Consider the following 19,392-nt stretch of genomic DNA (forward strand, 5'->3'; position numbering starts at 1 on the left):
ACCATGACCATGACAACTCATATAAAAGAAAACTTTTAATTGGTTTGGCTTACATTTTCAGAGTTTCAGTCCGTTATCATCATCATGAGACGTGATGGTATGCAGGCATACATGGTGTTGTAGATGAGCTGAGATTTCTACATCTTGATTTATAGGCATCAAGAAATTGTCTGTTACACTGAGAGTAGCTTGAGCATAGGAGACCTCAAAACTCACCCCCACAGTGACTTCACTCTAGTTAGAGAGAATATATGAAAACCATATTTTGGAAAGGAGCCATGCCATTAAGAATTTTTTCTACTTCCATTTTTTGTTTGTTTGTTTCTGTCCTACCTGGAAACATTCTAACTGCATAACAGGCTGAATACTAGGTTCAAGATGTTTTCCTTTTTGAGGAGTATAATCATAAATCAAACAATAGACGCAGACTATCCGTACATAACTCACAAAACACATTCTTTCACTTCAAAAGACATATAAATCAAAGACAACAGGTGTTACTAAGCTCTTATTCCATCTGGCCATTCTCTTTTTGAGAACTACAGGGAGAGCTTCTTATGAAAGAAGACAACCCATCTGTAAACTGTCAAGATCCCGAGAGTATAATGAAGGGATTTTTAGAAATTGGACTGGCAGCTCATAGGCTATTTTATCACAGTAGAAGTTACTGTTTTCAAACTTTAGTTATATATAATATACAGAATATTTTCCTGTAGGATAATTAAAAGAGTGAAAACAAATGAGTTTCGAATAATGGAAACAGATTTTCAGTACTGCTGCATGCATTCTATTCCTTTTGACACAATCACCATTTCTTTCATACCTGACATGTTCCTACATTTAACTGGATCACAAAGTATAAAACGAATTGACATTAATTCATTGAGATTGGTGAGTTAAGATCAGGGTCAAAATTAATAAAATAGAAACAAGCTATTGTCCAAGAAAGCCAATGAAATGAAGAGTAGTTCATTGAAAAGATAAACAATACACGTCTTTAGTCCCAGAACTCACATGACAGAGGCAGATGGATCTCTATGAGTTCAAGTCCAGCCTTGTCTACAGAGTGAGTTCCATGATATCCAGAGTTGCACAGAGAAACCCTGTTTTGAGAAACAAAACAACAATAAAAAGATAAACAATACTGCTAAAGTTTAGCCAAATTAGTCAAGAGAAAGGAGCCAGAAATTAATAAAATTGGAGATTGTAGTTGGTTATTTATTTATTTATTACTCTTTTACTCTTTATACTGTTTGTAGGCCCACTTCTCAGCTTCCAAATAAACACCTGGAGACTTATTCATACCTATTTAGGCCCGGCCTTAGATTGACTTATTTCTAGTCAGCTTTTCTTAAATTATCCCATCTATCTTTTGCCTTTGGGCTTTTACCTTTCTCTATTTCTGTATATTTTTTCTTTCCTTCTTACTGTGTAGCTGGGTGGCTGACCCCTAGGGTCCTTCTCCTTCTTTCACTCCTAGATCTCACTCCCAGATTTCTCCTCCTATTTATTTTCTTGGACTGCTAGCCCTGCCTATCCTGTCTCCTGCCTTGCTAATGACGGTTCAGTTCTTTACTAGATCATTCAGGCAAAGTAACACAACTTTATAGGATTAAACAAATGCAACATTAAATAATGCAACACATCTTTGCATCCTTAAACAAATGTTCCACAACATAAAAACTTGTAATACATCTTAAAATAATATTCTGCAATGGGAAGGGAAAGGGAGACATTGGAATAAATATCAATGAAATTATCTCTTTATGTTGGAAAATCCAGAAGAAATGGATGAATTTCACCCATTCCAGAAGAATATATATATCCAATTCACACACACACACATGTGTGTGTGTGTATATATATATATATATATATATATATATATATATCCTGATAAATGTAAACTGAGATGTGACAAAGGAATTTGCAGCAAGCAGTGAAGTTAAATAAGTAATTTGAAAAACAAAACAAAAATAACCCTCCCAACTAAAAAAGTCAAAGCGCAGATGAAATCACATTTAAAATATGACCCATTTAAAAAACCCACAGATTTCTCAGACCATTATGTAAAATAGAAAAAAGGAATGTTTTCACACTTTCTTTTATCCTAATAACTAAACCAGATACACACACACGCGCGCACACACACACATACAAGAAAATTACAGACTGATCTCCTTGAAGAACATAGATGCAAAAATACTCATTCAATATTTTCAAACTCAATTCAAGAACATATTCAAAAGATCATTCATCACTGTCAAGTTGTTTTAATTCCAGATATAAAGGAATTGCTCCTCAAAAACAAATCTATAAATGTAAAACACAACACAAATGAACTCACAGACAGAAATTTCATAACTGCCTGAACAGATGAAGGAAAAAAGTCTTTGCCATAATCCAACAGCCCTTCAGAAGAGATGAGGAGAGGAGGGAATGTAGCTTATGTAATAAAAGCTATATACAAGTATCAAACAAAATCATTGATTCTCAATCTTACTAATGCTAGGACCCTTTAATATAGTCCTTTGTGATATTGTGACCCCCAACCATAAAGTTATCGCATTGCTATTTCATAACTGTAATTTTGTTACTGTTGTGAATTGTGATATAAATATCAGATATGCAAAATATCTGAAATGTGGCCCCCAAAGCAGTTAAAACCCACAGGGTGAGAACCACTGCTCTAAGCCATGAAGGTAAAATCCTTCTGCATCTGCCTTCTGAACAACCGTGATTACAGACCCACACCACTAGGCCTAGCTTGGTTTGAATCTTTAAAGGTAGACCTTAAAATTGTAATATGTACCTTGTTACTTTATATAATTCTATGAGAAATTCATACATTCTAAACCCTCCAAGAATGCAATTACATAAGAGGACTATTTTTGAATACTAAGTTATATAATGCCTCTGAAATCTATAAGTGTTTTTGGCAACGAGGAAAGAGAAATGGGATGTTTGTTTGTTTGTTTGTTTTACATTTCAGTTTTGGGTGAAGTTTGTTTTTATTTTTAGAACTAAAGTGGCTACTATTAGATAAAGTTAATTTTACTATTTTGCTTGAGGGGAAAGTCAGCTTCAATAGCTATTCTGACTGTCCATGGTCATACCATCAAGGATACAGGCACAGGTGCTCTGGTCTAGAACTCAGGACTACTCTGCTCTCCCTCAAAGGGAAGAGATGGAAGATCAGGACAACAAAGGAAGAAGTGGTGTCATTGTATTCTAGTGTTTTGTTTTGCTTAAGAAAACACAAGCAAAAAACCCAAGTCCACACCTCAATTCTAATCATACCTCCCCAACTGGAAAAGTGCAACCTCTGAATCATCACCAGTTGTGCGCTCCCGGGCCCTCTACTGCTTGGAGCTTCTCTGTGCAGGCATTGACAATTACTTCATTGTGTGGCAATGGCTGGCACCAAATAGACCGTGCTCCTATCAGGCTACACGAAGCCAGCAAACCTCAGTCTGTAAACCTGTTGGGCTTGTTTCCTTTCTTGTCCCCAGTGACTGTCATTATTTTCCAGCCTCCCAGTCCTGACCTGGCTGATAGAGATCAGATGGTGACTGGATAGAAGAAGCCTTCCCAGTCTTGGGTCCATGATGTACGCGTAAGTACTCAGCTTTTCTCAGTGAGCTGACAATGGGGACAGATATTTACATCACCTGGGACAGGCTATGCAGATTCTGACTGGTAGAAGTTATTTTAACTCTATGAGATTATATTTTGTGTTGAAGTTTTGTCTCATTGGTTTTTGAATGAAACAGAAGGGACCAATGTGATGTTTTCTTTCTAAATAGAAATTAAATACAATATATTAACAGTATTATATTTTAACATTCAGAAAAAGCTATGCTTTGGTGAGTAAAATATTAAACACAGTTTATTTGATTTCTTACTATGCTCAACATGATATGTTTTTAATAGTATAGTCTTTAATGAAGTATATTATAGGACAACAAAATACAAATTGAATAAGAAAGAATATTAATTTTTTTATTTGTTTAATTCCAAGAAAAAGGATGACTACATCTAATATATATATTATCATTTATATCACATAAATAAAATGGTTAAATTAAAATGCTTATGTGTAAACAATTAATGAGTTAGCAAAAACTTGAACTTCAAAGTAAATAATCACTTACTTGATTTTTTATTAAAATTATTAATTTTATATAGCAATGTTTGTGTTACTGATTTAAACTGAAAGGATAATTGATATGGGATCAATGATATCTTTCAAACTCCTATTTAGCCCAAATTTGCTATTTTATCTCTCAAATAGGTGCTTAGTATCTCTCTATATAAATTTCCCATGTTTCCTTTGATCAATGTGTTAAACATAATTCTGATTTTGTGATTCTTTTGATTGTTTAGTTTTGAGCTTGTCTTCAATGAAACATAATACATTAAGCATATAAACTATCACATTCTTAAATAAGTATTTTTTACATTCCTTAACTTACCAATACCAGCATGAGCCTGAGGAAGACAGTCCATTTCATGCATAAGGTTGACCTAGACAGATCCTGTCCTAATAGTATAACCCACCACAATACCCATACTTTTAGGTATAAGAAAGTATATTACTTAGCAAAATAAAATGTACAGAAGTGAATATTATATGTTAACAATTTCAATTTAAAAAGGCATATCAAAGAACCTGAAGTCTTCATCCACCTTTATCTCAGAATTCAATGGCATGCCTCTCTAAAATCCTGACTCTCTTTCCCTCTCAATTTATGGCATCATCTATATCTACGTCCCGACTCTGTTCTATTATTATAGTCTTTTTCTGCTCAGGATTTTTTAAATTATACCTTTTATTAATATCTTCTTCTACTCTGACCATTTTATTATATCATGTTACATTAACGCTTCCTCAGATTTGATTCAGAATGAATAGTTCTGAGTATTGGCATTTAGACAAGAGTTGCTTTTTCTTTTTATTTATTCTTCTCTCATACAATACATGCCGACCGAAGCCTCAACTCCCTCCACTCCTCCCATTTCCTACTCCAACTCCCTTCTCCCCAATATCCACTGCTCTTTCACTTCCCTGCAGACAAGAGCAGCCCTCCCAGGGTTATCAACTGAAGTTGGAATAACAAGATGCAAAAAGATTAGACACAAATCTGTCTGTGCCTAGCCAGGCTGTCATTAGAGAGTCTTCCTCAGGCAGCTGTGGGAGCAAACACAGAGATCCACAGACCAACAATTGGGAGAGGTTGTGGAACCTGGCAGAAGATGGGAAGGAATTGTGACTGAAAAGCATTTTTAGCACAGATATCCTACCCCATACTGTGAATAGATCATGAAGACAGTATGAGGCTAGTTAGTGGATTCAATAAATTCATTAGCAAAGGTACTTTGACCAAGGGATCTCATTTCAGATAGTAAATAAGTGAGAAAGCCATGCTTCTTAGAAAAGTCCCTGGCTCGTATTGAAGAGAAGAGGGAAAGGAATTATTTATTTGCACATGTTTTAGAGCCAGGTTTCCACTCATGTTTCTGGGAAAATCCTTTATCTCTCAGGACTTCACGTTAAACATAAAAGTTAGGAGGGGGTGAGAGTAAAACAGAAGGGCTGGGAGGGCATAACCATTAGCAGAATTTGTGATTATCTTTAAGGATGAATACAAAGCTATTTTGGGAGTTCGTTACTGGTTTAATTTTGACATTATTAGTTTTACTTAAATAATAATGAGGTACTATTTCATATAGTCTGCATTTTAAGTAGTAAGCTTTTCACTGTGGAAATGTTTACGATGTGTGAGTCTTTGACGGACAGCGTTTTATGTTTTTTTTTTGTTGTTGTTGTTTTTGTTCTGGGTCTTGGTCAAAAGTATTTCTAAATCAATAAGTCAAATAATCCTAAATTCCATATAAATAATTATATTCTGTAATATCAAAGAGCTAACAGCTAGTTAGCATTGAGAACAATAACTTCCTTAAAGTATAAGTGATATTTTAAATCATCCCAGAGTATAGCTGTCTATTTTTGTTCCATTTCATCAGTCACTTGATGTGGTACCCCCTCCAAGTGAGGCAGTGACAGGAGCTACTGTTACCAGAAACTGGTGCCGAGAGACAACTTAATAAACTGTACCTGGATGCTTAGATGTGATATATGGAAAAATAAGAAGCATACAGAGGTTGTAATGAATCTGTCTGCCCAATCTCTTTAAAGGATCTCTAAATATGTAGGAAATGATGGTTGTTTATTTAAAAAATGTAGAAATTAGTTAGAGGGAAATAAGCGTATATTCTGGACTAAGTCAGTCATTCAAAGGCGTGAAACTTTAAACACATTTCCAAGGAGACCCTGGGAATTATCTAGTTAAAGTAAGATCATTGGTCTAGGAAGGGTCTTTGTATATCTCTAAAGTCCACTATGAAAGCCTGATAAAAATGTGAGGAAGGAATGATGAAATTTGTTCTTTAGAGCTCTACGGGAAATTGCTCACCTAGTGACTCTATTGTTACTTGGCTGCAGCAGCAAAACTTGATAAGCAGAGAGGTGGGGTTCCACCTGCTCCTGGATCATTTCCTCACCTATAAGGAATGCACCTTCCCACATTTAGTGACACCCCACGGTCCTCCTTCATGATACTAATGAAATTTGCTGGGAAATTGCTTTCCTTTAAGCTGCTACAATAGCCATTTCTGAAGCACAGCCATTCACCGCAGACACACATAAAACACTGAGCATCTGCCAATCGATATGTATCTCTCTATGTATTTAATTGCCCCCAATCATGTCTCTCCAGGTAAACAGGATGTTTTCTGTATTCTTAGTGCTAAGCATATTTCCTGTCTCATTGCAGACCCTGAGTATTTGTGTGGTATTCATGACTGCATATACTAACGCTAAGGAACAGTTAAAGTAGGAAAGGTTAAGGGTAAATGAAACATGCAGGTTTCTGATTCATAACTGATTAACAATGCAAATAAAATATAACAAGCAATTCTGAAGATAAATAAAAAGCTTAAAAAGAGAGATATTTTATTCTATGTAAACCTGTGTTGTTCTGCTGATGGAAACTTATCAATGGAGAGAAGAAGGCATCAGATAAATGTTGATTAACTAGATTTTGATTTCATTCATAATTCAACAAATATAGATTATAGTATTCTAGTAATACAGTATATACACATTATATGGCTACCTAAATTATCTACACATATCTGCTGTGTGTATCTATCATATGTGCACACATATAAATACAAAATTATATAAAAGAATAAAAGTGCGTATATACACTTTTTAGAAAATATGTTTTCTGGTATTTCAATTCTAAGGAAGAAACATGATAACAACCAAACTAAAGTGAGTTATGAACATCATACATGTGAGATGAAGGTTGCATATCTTTTCCCTTGAAAAATTTCCAATTCACTTTATTTATTTACCTTCCAAAACCACCTTTTGGGTTATATGTTAATAGTCTATGAGAGTGGTTCTCAACCTTTTTAACGTTGCAACCCTTTAAATAGTTCTTCAAATTGAGGTAACCCTCCCCAATTATTTTCATTGTTACTTTATATCAGTGATTTTGTTACTCTTGTAAATCACGCTGTAAATATTTAATATATGTTATGGTCTTAGGTGACCCTTGTGAAAGGATCATGTGACCTTGAAAGGGGTCAAGACCCACAGGTTGAGAACCACTGTTCTATGATGCATTTTTTCATTTATTTTGCCAACTAATCAAGATCAAAGTTGTGAAATGTAGTACAAAAACTTTACATATTGTTGTCATCTATTACTTTGCTCATCTGAGAGTTGAAAAAAATCTAAAAAGCATCTTTTAGTTGTATTCAAGAAATGGAAACAAAGAATGTAGAAACAGGATCTGGGTTGAAAAGAACTGTTTCTTGAAACAGTCACTTTTATATTGTCTCAATTGTGTGCATGATAAAAAAAAAATCTTCGTTGCAAAATCCCTGTCATTGAGCATGTTTAAAATGTAGAACCTTTTTAGTTTTACAGAGTTTCAGTGTTATAACTGATTGCTTATTATTGCTCAATTTTTTTTCTGGCTCATCTTTTTATTCTTTTTATGTATTTATTTTTTTATTAAAACTTTCCGCCTTCTCCCCGCCTCCCATTTCCCTCCCCCTCCCCCTACTCCTGTCCTCCTCCGTCTCCAGTCCAAAGAGCAGTCAGGGTTCCCTGCCCTGTGGGAAGTCCAAGGTCCTCCCCACTCCATCCAGGTCTAGGAAGGTGAGCTTCCAAACAGGCTAGGCTCCCACAAAGCCAGTACATGCAGTAGAATCAAAACCCAGTGCCATTGTCCTTGGCTTCTCAGCAGCCCTCATTGTCTGCCACTTTCAGAGAGTCCAGTTTTATCCCATGCTTTTTCAGTCCCAGTTCAGCTGGCCTTGGTGAGCTCCCAATAGATCAACCCCACCGACTCAGTGGGTGGGTGCACCCCTCGCAGTCCTGACTTCCTTGCTCGTGTTCTCCCACCTCATTGCTCAAATTTTGAAACAAGTGACTTTGAGGCAGTCATTAGTTTATATGACATTACAATTAACTTAGAAAGCAGCCCATATTTTGGGTATCTTTTATATTATAAACTAAAAATGAAGCACTACAACTTTTGAAAATGTACAGTATAATTAAAGATTGAAAGAAAATTAAACTAATTACCCCATTTGTAGGTTAAAAGCATTATAAACTAGCAATTTCATATAGCTCAAATTTATTAAGGATTTTCCTGGTCCTGCTTTATTTTTCTTTGAGGGTAGTATTTAGAGTGTCTAATGCAATGTTCAGAATGTGTGTTTCAGTATTATGCACTGTTTTAAAATGTTGGCTTAAATACTGGTATGTAAAACAATCTTGATACGTTCCAACAAATGAGATAAGACGAGGAATTTTGGCAAGAAGTAAGTCCTAAGAATAGAAAAAAAAAACCTGTAAAGGAGAGTGCATTAATCATGTAGGCACTGTAAGGAAAATGAAAACAGGTAAATCCTTTGATCTACATGGCAGCAAACAACTGCCTTGACTCTTCTCACCCGAGAGCATCACTGGAGAAGTTTTGTATTTGCTCTTGATTGGAGTAGTTTCCTTTTTTCTTTCTTTCTTTCATACCCCTTTTGTTCTCCCTCCTTCCCTCTTTCTCTCCCCCCCTCCATTCTCTTTTCTCTTTCTTTCTTTCTTTCTTTCTTTCTTTCTTTCTTTCTTTCTTTCTTTCTTTCTTTGCTTCTCTTACTAATCAGGCAAATAAACAGATAGAGGACTTAGAGCATACACCGATATCAAACCATCAGAAAAGCAATATAAACTAAAATAAGACAAAGAGGAATAAAAAAGAAAAGGAGGATGAGAAAGAGGAAGGGGAGCATTGGGGCAGGAATAGGAAAGAAAGGAGGAGAAAAGGAGGAGAGGAGGAGAAGAGGGAGAGAGGAGGAGGAGGCACTTTTATCTTGATGAACGTATTTAAAAATAGATTAAGAATCAGGTCATTAAGCTGGCTCTCATCTTTCACTCTGAACATATTTCAGTCATATACATAAACCTGAAGAGAAAGATGGGGCCTGATGCATCAGCATAGATACCGCCTCGAAACTCCTTGAAAAGTATCACCTTAACTCTCGTCGCTACTACACGGATGTGACTTTTCCTGCTCCACTGCCAATGACCTTCTTGCCTGCCTTCCCTTCCCTGTCATTCACCCTTCCATGTCAGGCTACTCCCAAGTAGCTATATGTTCTGGATTGTACCTGTATTTTTGACCCCAATCTTCAATTGCTTTCATATCCTTTGCCATTATTCTGAAAAGTAAAGGAATGACTAATCTTATTTCTGTAGCTTATATGTCTTATAGGTAAAGGAATAATCAATCAGTTGTTATTTTCACGGCTTATGTGCCATATCATATTCTAAAAATACATTATCACTATATATTAAGCAGTGAGTCATTTCGGTTGAGTTCGAGGGGTGTTAGATGAGATCATTGAGGCAAACACCTTCAGCAGAATTTGCAGAAACATTTCTGTAAAGTTAACTTGAGAAGTATGTTCTCTGTGGGGGAGGACATAGAACTGGATTCCTTGCCTTCCATTAATAGTTTTCCTGGGAATTGCTAATGTTTTTCACTCTTTGAACCAATCATAACAGCGAGAATTCAGCTGGTGTTTATTTACTACTTTTTCAAAATTAACAAGTCACCAATTTTATCACATTTTAACTCGCTTGGCCATCTTTTTATCCTGACAGAAGCTGTTGAAAGAACATCAAACACTATTTGCAGATAAGTTGTTCTAATATGACAACATCTGAGAAATGGTTTATTCACTGCCCTCTGCTGTGTTTACAAAATTAGTCAAGCTTTTGAGTGGTGAGAAATTTGTTTCCTCTAACTTTCACAGTGTTCTCTAGTTCAAAATTTGGACAATTAGCCAAGAGATTCAGAAACATGGAGGAATCAGCTGTCATTAACATGAACAAACCCAGCTAGGTGTTTCTGATATTTGTGCATCTTAGTTCAAACATCCCAGATACATCAAAAATGTTTTTAACTGAACCAAGAATTCAGGAATCGCTGAGATTTCCCTTTAGCTAAATTAATAAAAAATGTACTATTTTCCTGAGTGTCTTTTTGGAAGCTATTTAATATATTACACATCAAACAAGGCATCTATTAAATTGTTCTTGGAGCCCAGAACTGAATTTCCTGTATATGTTATGTGTTACCTGAACATTAGAATAATTACATAAATATTAGTTAGAATAGAATCAGTTCGTTGAAATTGCCTTTTCATTTATTCACATGGTAATGTTTGGAAAATTAATGTTGCATCTGTAATGTTTAGCTGCTTTCTGCATTGAGAAAAATACAGGGAAAGTAGTTGATTAATAGCTTTTCAAAAGAATAGAAAAGCAATTTCATTTATATATGGAATTTATATATGGATTTATATATGAAACTACAGGTAGGAGTTACCTGAATATGAAACCAATAATAAGAATTTCTGGCATTCTCACTAAGACAAAATTTAATTTTAACCCTTAAACAAAACACAGTTTGTAAGTTATATTTAAAATTTGAAAAGTCAAAATTCAACTACCTTATTGTTTGTTATTCCAGAATTACATGGCACAGTTTCCTAAAACGTGTATAGATTATGCGATTTTTATTATTAGTGAGCCTCTAAATGCAAAAATTATCTTTTTAAAAAATATAAATCTTAAAAAATTTAGTTTGAATTGCAAGACTTTGCCCAGCTTTGATTTGCGGGTTTGCACCTGATCTTTTTGTATCTTGTTATGCTGTGTTCAGTTGCTATCCCTGGGAGGCCTGCTCTTTTCTGAAGGGAAATTCCAGAGGAGTAGATCTGGGTGAGAAGGGAGGCGGAGGAGAGCAGAGGGAAGGGAAACTGTGATAGGGATGTATTAAAGACAAAACAATAAAAAATAAATAAGGCACAGTTTTGAAGGGAAAATGATAAGAATGACAAGCTCTTCGATGTCTCTGCATGCAGCCTTCTAACCTAATCATTATCTCACACGTGAACGTTCTGTCGTGGGACAGAGAAATTCTAGGACATGTTAATTTTGTTTATTGAATATGCAGATTATGTGAATTGTAAATGAGAACACTGCTGATCTCCTTTATCTAGGGCACTTATATCTTAATCACAGCTCCTCCCTCTGTACTAGATTGCCAAATACTATAAAATACAAATCTCTTCACCTGAAAACCATGTAGAAAGCTAAGTGCAAAACATCACTGTTCATGAAAAAGGAGCTGCATTTTAAATGTGTGCGGGTGTGTGCATGTGTGTGTTCGTATGTGTGTATGTGTGTGTGCATGTGTGAGTTTGTGTTTGTGTGTCTGTGTATATGCTTAACTTTGCCAGACACTGGCAGTTCAACTTTTGAATCCTGAGCTGTTTTGTTGCAGCTTGCTTGCCCCTCTGCTTCTGCTTTTTCTGGTTCAGTGAGATGAATCTTCAGGCTGCCTTGTTTATTTGTCTTTAAAGAAGCCATACCTGATCCTAAACACGAGATAAGGTTTCCCTGTTATAGGAATATGTGTGTCCTCCACTTTCTATACCAATTTTCATCATAATTAAGTATATATCAGTGTTTTTTGGTTTTTGTTTGTTAAGTTTGTTTTTTGCCAATTTCATATATGTATACACAAGACCTAGGTCAGTCCAAGATACACAGCAAGATCTTGTCTCAAAAGAAAAGGAATTAGAAAAACAGAAAAAAGGAAGAGATTTGTAATGCAAAAGCCCAGACCTAAGCATTTTAATAGTTGATAAATAATTACTTAGGCGAGAACAAGGGACACAAGATAACTTGAATTATAAAATATTTTATACTGTGATCGTACGTATAGGTAAGTGATGATACACATAGAATCCTATCATGAAGTTAGTCCCTATGTGTGTAATTTTGTCACTCAGGCTGTTAACTGACTTAGTGGTTTTTGAGATTAAATGCTACACCAGAAAGAAGAGGTGGAGAGAGGGAAGAGGCAAGGGGCAATTGACCTCCTAACTTCTTAAAAACACTTTTAGTCTATCCAAACTAAAAGCCTCAGCAAGGTCAGCGGAAGCTGGGGTGTTTAAGTTAGACTTGAAAGAAAAACCAGCACAATTTAATAAACTGCAATGTTATTTGCCCTAGAAAGAATCCGCCTGTTGGTTTTGCTGAGATTGGCTTTTCCCTTTGAGTGTTCAAAATTGCCCTTAAAGTGAATATCACATATTTTATCTCCTGCTATATATAGTTCACTGAGCTCCATGTGTATCACTGCGTGTATGAAGATATATGTGTTAAGGAGGGTCATTAACCTCAATTAACTCATGCAAAAGAGATACTAATAAAGAGATAGATTCATGGGCATGCCCAGAAATGATGGGTTTTTGGCAAGAAGTAGAATGGCTTGTGCCCAAGCAGAATCTCTAATGTTTATCTGTGCTCCAACTTGAATAAAAATATGTTAGAACATGTGTAAGACATTGGAAGAATCTCCCCTCTGGGTGACTGTTGTGAGAACATTTGATTAGTGCATAAATATTTATGCTGCACATAGAAGACTGTATCACATTTAATTTACATCTGGTTATTTGCATTTCATTAGTGCTCAGGAGAGTTAAATATTTAAATCTTTATCTTGATTGAATTTTTATCTGATTTATTCGATTTACAAGGTTCAAGTTAATTGTATTGTATTTCCTTGTAATGTTTTAATAGCACTAGAAAGAAACAGAAATAAGCTCATTGAGAAAGTCATATAACAATGATCAAAAAGATTAGTAATATTGTCACAGACAGTTAAAGTATATTTAAACAGACTTCAAAGGTATCTTCTCATATGTCCTTAAACCCTTGGCAATTTTTCTTTCATTTGTAATGCTGAGTCAAACTAACATCCACCTCTGTTTGATACACATCTTTGGCTTTGTTTCTAATTGAGAGAGATATCGTTTTGTTAATTAAAGATGAGTTAGGGGGCTGGAGAAATGGCTCAGAGGTTAAGAGCATTGCCTGCTCTTTCAAAGGTCCTGAGTTCAATTCCCAGCAACCACATGGTGGCTTACAACCATCTGAAATGGGGTCTGGTGCCCTCTTCTGGCCTGCAGGCATACACACAGGCAGAATATTGTATACATAACAAATAAATAAATATTAAAAAAAAGATGAGTTAGCTTACAAAGCAGTACACTTTTCATGCGTACTTCATTTCGCTTGATGTTTGCGTCAACTCCTTACCCTCCTTCCTCTTCTTGTGACCTTATCCTTTGGCACTATTCTCTTCTTCCACATTGTTCTTTTCTCTTCCTACTTCTCTCTCTCAAAGCTCTTTTTTCTTTTCTAGTCACCAGGTCCCCTTTCATAGTTTTCTAGCTGTTGTCTATGTTTATTTTCATGGGCATATTTTTACATGCGAGACCGAGTCCTTGTGAAAGAACCTTGATTGGTTCACTTGCTATCTTCCAATTCTATTTGCCTGCAAATTTTATAATTTCAAGTATTCCCTATAAGTGAATGAAAATGCATTGTGTATATGCACCATATTGCCATTATCCATTTATCTGTTGACGGACATTTAGGCTGGTTCTGGTTCCTTGCTATTTTGAAAAGAACAGTTATAAGCATAGATATGCAAGTCTCTCTATAGTAGGATGTAGAATCCTTTGAGTGTATGTAACTCAAGTGTAGAAGGAGGAGCTTCTTGTTCATCCCGGCCACCCAGAATCGATATAATCATACAGAAATTTTATTAATTAAAACACTGCTTGGTCCATTAGCTCTAGCTTCTTGTTGGCTAACTCTTATATTAATTTAACCCATTTCTATTAATCTATATATCGCCATGTGGCAGTGGCTTACCAACAAAGATTTGGCATGTCTGACTCTGGTGGCTCCATGGCATCTCTCTGACTCTGCCTCCTTTTGGTTAATTTAAACCTACAGACCAAGCTTTCATAATTGTCAATCTCAGTGTACTTTTTTGCGAGAAGATGGCCCAAAGAAAAATCTATCTATAAACGGTGTCCTGTGTGTGGCACCATATATTGTGGGCCTGATATTGTGATTTATTTTATCATTTTATTTTAAAAAACAAAACTTTAGAATAAATACTAAAGAATAAACCTGAGAGATCCATGGAGTTACACAGAGATGATCACCCTCCTCTTTCCCTGATCGAAATAACTACCCTCCCCCTTATCTCCTTCTTTTCCTCCATCAAATACCCTCTATCTCCCTCTGAATCTATCAGGGAGCAATATGGTCTTCCCCAGCCAGCTGAATGTGGATCTTGCCCTCTGAACTGAGATCAGACTCTATTAGCGGTATTGGAGCAATCAACACAAACAAATCTCCCCTAACGAACAAACAAAAATCTCAGGATGTAAGATGTAGTGTGGCCCCAGTGAGTTACACCATACACCCTTTAGTCCCTACATCTTTACTTGTAAATGTTCATTGCAACGAGTTGTTGGCCTGACTGAAGGCCTCTGGCTTCTGCTACAGTACTGATACTGGGCCCTCACTGGGACTCCTCTTGGATATTTTATTACTGACTTAGGTCGTAGAGATCCTGTAGCTTTGGATCTGAAGGTCTGGCCCCTTCACAAGCTCCAGCGCTTCATAGATGACACAGATGCTGAGGTGGGCTACCTCATAGTCTTGGTTCTGGGCCTGGGTGGTAGCTGGGTCAGCCTGCCAGCTTTCCCTAATCATTACCACCCAGGCAAGCTCTCCAGCACTGCCTTGACTAGCTCATCCAATGCAGTAGACAGCAAGAATAGGGCCAGTTCTTTTGTTCTTACACCTTTGCGTCATGCTCACCCACACTCACACCACCATGCCTAGCTCTACTGTGTGCTCACCCACGCTCACACCAACATGACTAGCTCTACTGTGTGCTCATCCACGCTCACAAAACCATAGCTAGCTCTACTGTGTGCTCACCCACGCTCACACCACCATAGCTAGCTCTACTGTGTGCTCACCCACGCTCACACCACCATGGCTAGCTCTACTGTGTGCTCACCCACGCTCACACCACCATGGCTAGCTCTACTGTGTGCTCACCCATGCTCACACCACCATGGCTAGTTCTACTGTGTGTTCACCTACACTCAACACCACCGTGGCTAGCTCTACTGTAAAGCAAAGAACTCTCTCTCCATATGTCTGAACATGGTGAGGGCAGAACAAGCTCTTCCTTTACATGTCTCCAAGATTGGCTCTCCCATCTGTCTCAGGTGGGAACAGGTAGGGGAGGGCATATCTCCCTTACCCTTGCCAGTCCACGGCATATGAGGCAGCTCTTCTGCTCTCATGCTCAAAAGCCCAGCTCACCTGTACCCTCACTAACACAACAGGGTCAGTTTTAGTTTGCTGCCTAGGTCAGGTGCCAAAAGTGCCCACTCTTACATGTGCTTCAGCTGGTGAGGGCAAAACCAGTTCACCCATTCTCCTGGCCTCAGGACTAGTTCTCCCACTTAGCACAAGTAGCAAGGGGAGGGAGGGCAATTGTTTCTCACTCATGCCACCACATGGCAGGAGAGGGGAGTGGGGTCAGTCATTCTGCTCTCATGCCCCCAGGCCCACTCCTGCCAAAGGGCCAGCTCTATTGTGCTGCTTAGGCAAGGGCCAGGGCCTGCTTTCCAAGGTGCTGTTGCCATTGCGGAATACTGTCCATTCTCCCACTCTCGTGACCTCAGGGACAACTCTCTCGCCCACCATAGGCAGTGAGGGGTGAGGAAGGAGAGAGATCGTCTCTTCCTGGCTCACTCCATAACATGGTAGGTGAATTGTAGGACCAGATCTCCCAAATACTTTTGAGGGTACCAGATCTCCTGTGCCTCCACCAATGGGGTCAGCTCTCTTATGCTGCCTGGGCTAGGTTCAGGGTCTGCTCCAGCAAGGGCTGCAGCTGCTGAGGGGTAGGGTCAGTTCTCTCAGTCACATGACCCCAGGACCAGCTTTTCTCACCTGCAGTAGGTGACGAGGGGCGAGGAACATGGTGCTATCTCTCCCTTGCCCATGTCACCACATAGCAGACTGTGAGGCCAGCTCTACCACTCTTGTGTATTTAAAGCTGTTTCACCTACACCTCTGCTAGCAGAGACCGTTCAGGTGCCCGGGGAAGTGCAGGGTCCATTCTCCAGAGTGGTAGAGTTGGTGAGGTGTAGGGTCAACTCTTCTGAGTACTACTTTGCTGGATTTTTTGTGAAGATTTCCCTCTTTGGAGTGTTCTATGCTTTCTTCACGGATATGAAAAGAATGTCTGAAATAAATAACTTACAGGAAGAAAGGTTTACATGGACTCATGGTTTCAGAGGTGTCTGTTCATGGTGGACTTGCTTCCTTGTTCTTAGAATGTGTTGATGATAATATTGTGACTGAATGTCATGGCAAAGAATGTTTTCTTCTTGACACACCACCATTGGGGAACCAAGTCTCCAACACACGGACCACTTGAGGAAGTAATTCATATCAAATTCATAAGATAATATCGCAGCATGGTGATGTCAGCTCCAAGGTTTGCACCCAGGGTAGTGAAAAGAATGCTTTCTCAGAGCAGCAAGGAACTATACCTGCAACCTTTTTGAAAGTCAGCTCTAAGGCCACCTCCAGGGTATGCAAAAAAAATACACAAATGCAGCAAGGGCCAGACTTTTCTATCTGAGGAGTAAATAAGGAAGCACAAGCTTTCTTGGGATAACCTTATCTTTTACTTCATCTTGAATAGTGTCATTTTCTTGACAATCTCTCTGCACAGTTACATCTGTTAACATACAGTTACCTATCTCTCCTTACATACATCTTTCTCCTGCACAGCCATACATCTGTACACACAGTTACATCTCTTTTCACACAGTTATATCTCGTTCTCCAGCTACATCTATCTTCTACATGCCATGCATCTCAATAAAGAGTTGCATCTATCTTCACAATTCTCCACACAGTTTTATGTTTCTTCTTTACATAATCACATCTCTCTCCACACAGTCATATACTTTTCCTTCACATACGTCTCTCTTCTGTACAGTCACATTCTCTGTATCTCTTTACCCACCCAGATGCATCTCTTCACAATTCTTCCTCTCTGCACATTCAGCCACATCTCCCTTTCAGTACTCACACATACCTTCTCTCACATCTTCTAATTCTCTCTCTGCAATTTCTTTCGATACACACACACACACACACACACACACACACACCTCGTCTCTCCTACTCCTCCCTCACACTCCTCTCTCTGCACATTTGGCTACATCTCCCTACCATCACACACACATACACACCTCTCTCACATTTCTCTCCCAATTCCCCCTACACCTCTTCTGCTTCTAACAGACAAAATCTCTGCACAAATATGCATCACATTTTCAGGGTCACTCAGCTTCTTGAGTAAACAATAAGAAACAGCCAAACTGTGATAGTTTCTCTCAGGATAGGGAGGTAACACTGACCGGTCAGTGAGTAAAGTAAGCACACAGTTCTCAGTGGTCAGGGGTCCTAGACAGAAAGTGGCATTGAAATTCGGACCTTAAACAATAACCAGATAGTTGGCCGAACCTTGAGGTTTTGAGTATGTGCAGAAGGTCCATGGCCAAGAAAGTTATGCCTACTCAAGTTGCTTTATGTGCTGATCTTGAATCAACAATAAACACCAGGGAAACTGACCTTGTGTATTTGTCTCCAAGGGCAACCAGTTTGCTTTGGATTTGTTCTGAAGTCTAAAAGCAGTTAACTGTGTAAAAGGCTGTTTTTGTCCTAGCATTATTTCTATTTATCAGAGTTATAAAGTTAAGCAGAGATCGTCTTCCTGACTATACACAGCTATATGTGTGCACAGTAGGATGGAGTGTGTATATATATATACAAGCAGCAGGGAAAATACCCATAGCTGTTCTTAGTTAAGAAAAATTACAGTCATGCACAGTCAGTGGCCCCACTGTGTTTTCCCAGTGAGGTTCCCCATCAGAGAGTTATCCATCTGGTAGGTCGACCTGTCAAATCCTAGTTGTCAACTGCTGTATACTTCCACGGCCTCTGGCAGATGATGAGCATTACTTCCTAAGTGATTGGGTGGCATCTTCCTTCTGTTCCTGTAGGCTGCACTTCACAGCACACACATATTAGGCAAAACTCCTTTCAACTTTTATGAGAGAGAATTTCTTACTTGAGTCCTATTAGACTGAAAACAAGTTGTCAACAATAGAAGAAATTTGTTTCAAAATTAAAAATGGATGTGATAGAAGAGAAACAAATCTTTACAATGGTGTCTCTTATCATGTGATGCTTAGCTATCACCACAAGAAATTTGGTAAAATTTGATTCTCCTGATTTTTGAAAGACTCGGGCTGCAGGAATGAAATCAAGAAAACATGGAGAAAGGGGGACCAGGAATACAAATGAATGACAATACTAGGCACATACACAAGCAATCAGGAATACTTACCAGCATAGATTTTGAGAATAGGTGTGTTGTGGGTGAGAAAGAAAGCAGGGCTCATGGGAACGCAGCCATTTTTCTTCTGGGTTGGGTTGTGCAACCTTAAGAGCTGTTCTCATTAAAATATACATAGGTATTGATGATACTAGAAAAATAAAGACATTGTTTCCAGCTGGCTCAGGGTAACCACCATATTTGCGTTATTGATGCCTAATTGGAAGCCCTTTCTTTTCCGTTAATTGTCCTTAATAATAACAATAGTTTGCCTGGACATCCCCAAGAGTGAGCTGCTAATCATTCTTTGCCCCAGACCCAGTCAATCACTCCGTAAGACTCAAAGATTAGAGCTAGATCTGTGTGTTCCTTTCCTTCCCACATTGCGACCTCAGTCCAGGCATTTGCCACCTCTCTCTTGAATCTTCAACATGACCTCCAC

At 38.0% G+C, this 19,392-nt stretch overlaps 1 protein-coding gene across 1 annotated transcript in view; it reads left to right on the forward strand.

Annotated features, from left to right (window-relative positions):
• The first annotated feature begins 3,573 nt into the window (after window positions 1-3,573).
• Window positions 3,574-19,392, forward strand: part of LOC101982221 (transmembrane serine protease 11F) — a 45,204-nt gene continuing 29,385 nt past the window's right edge. The window contains exon 1 of the mRNA XM_005359416.2: window positions 3,574-3,616. Within this exon, the coding sequence (XP_005359473.1) occupies window positions 3,606-3,616 (11 nt within the window). The 5' untranslated portion in view covers window positions 3,574-3,605. The remainder of the gene's footprint in view (window positions 3,617-19,392) is intronic.

The sequence above is a fragment of the Microtus ochrogaster genome, linkage group LG1 (assembly GCF_000317375.1).
Source record: "Microtus ochrogaster isolate Prairie Vole_2 linkage group LG1, MicOch1.0, whole genome shotgun sequence".
Lineage (NCBI taxonomy): Eukaryota > Metazoa > Chordata > Mammalia > Rodentia > Cricetidae > Microtus > Microtus ochrogaster.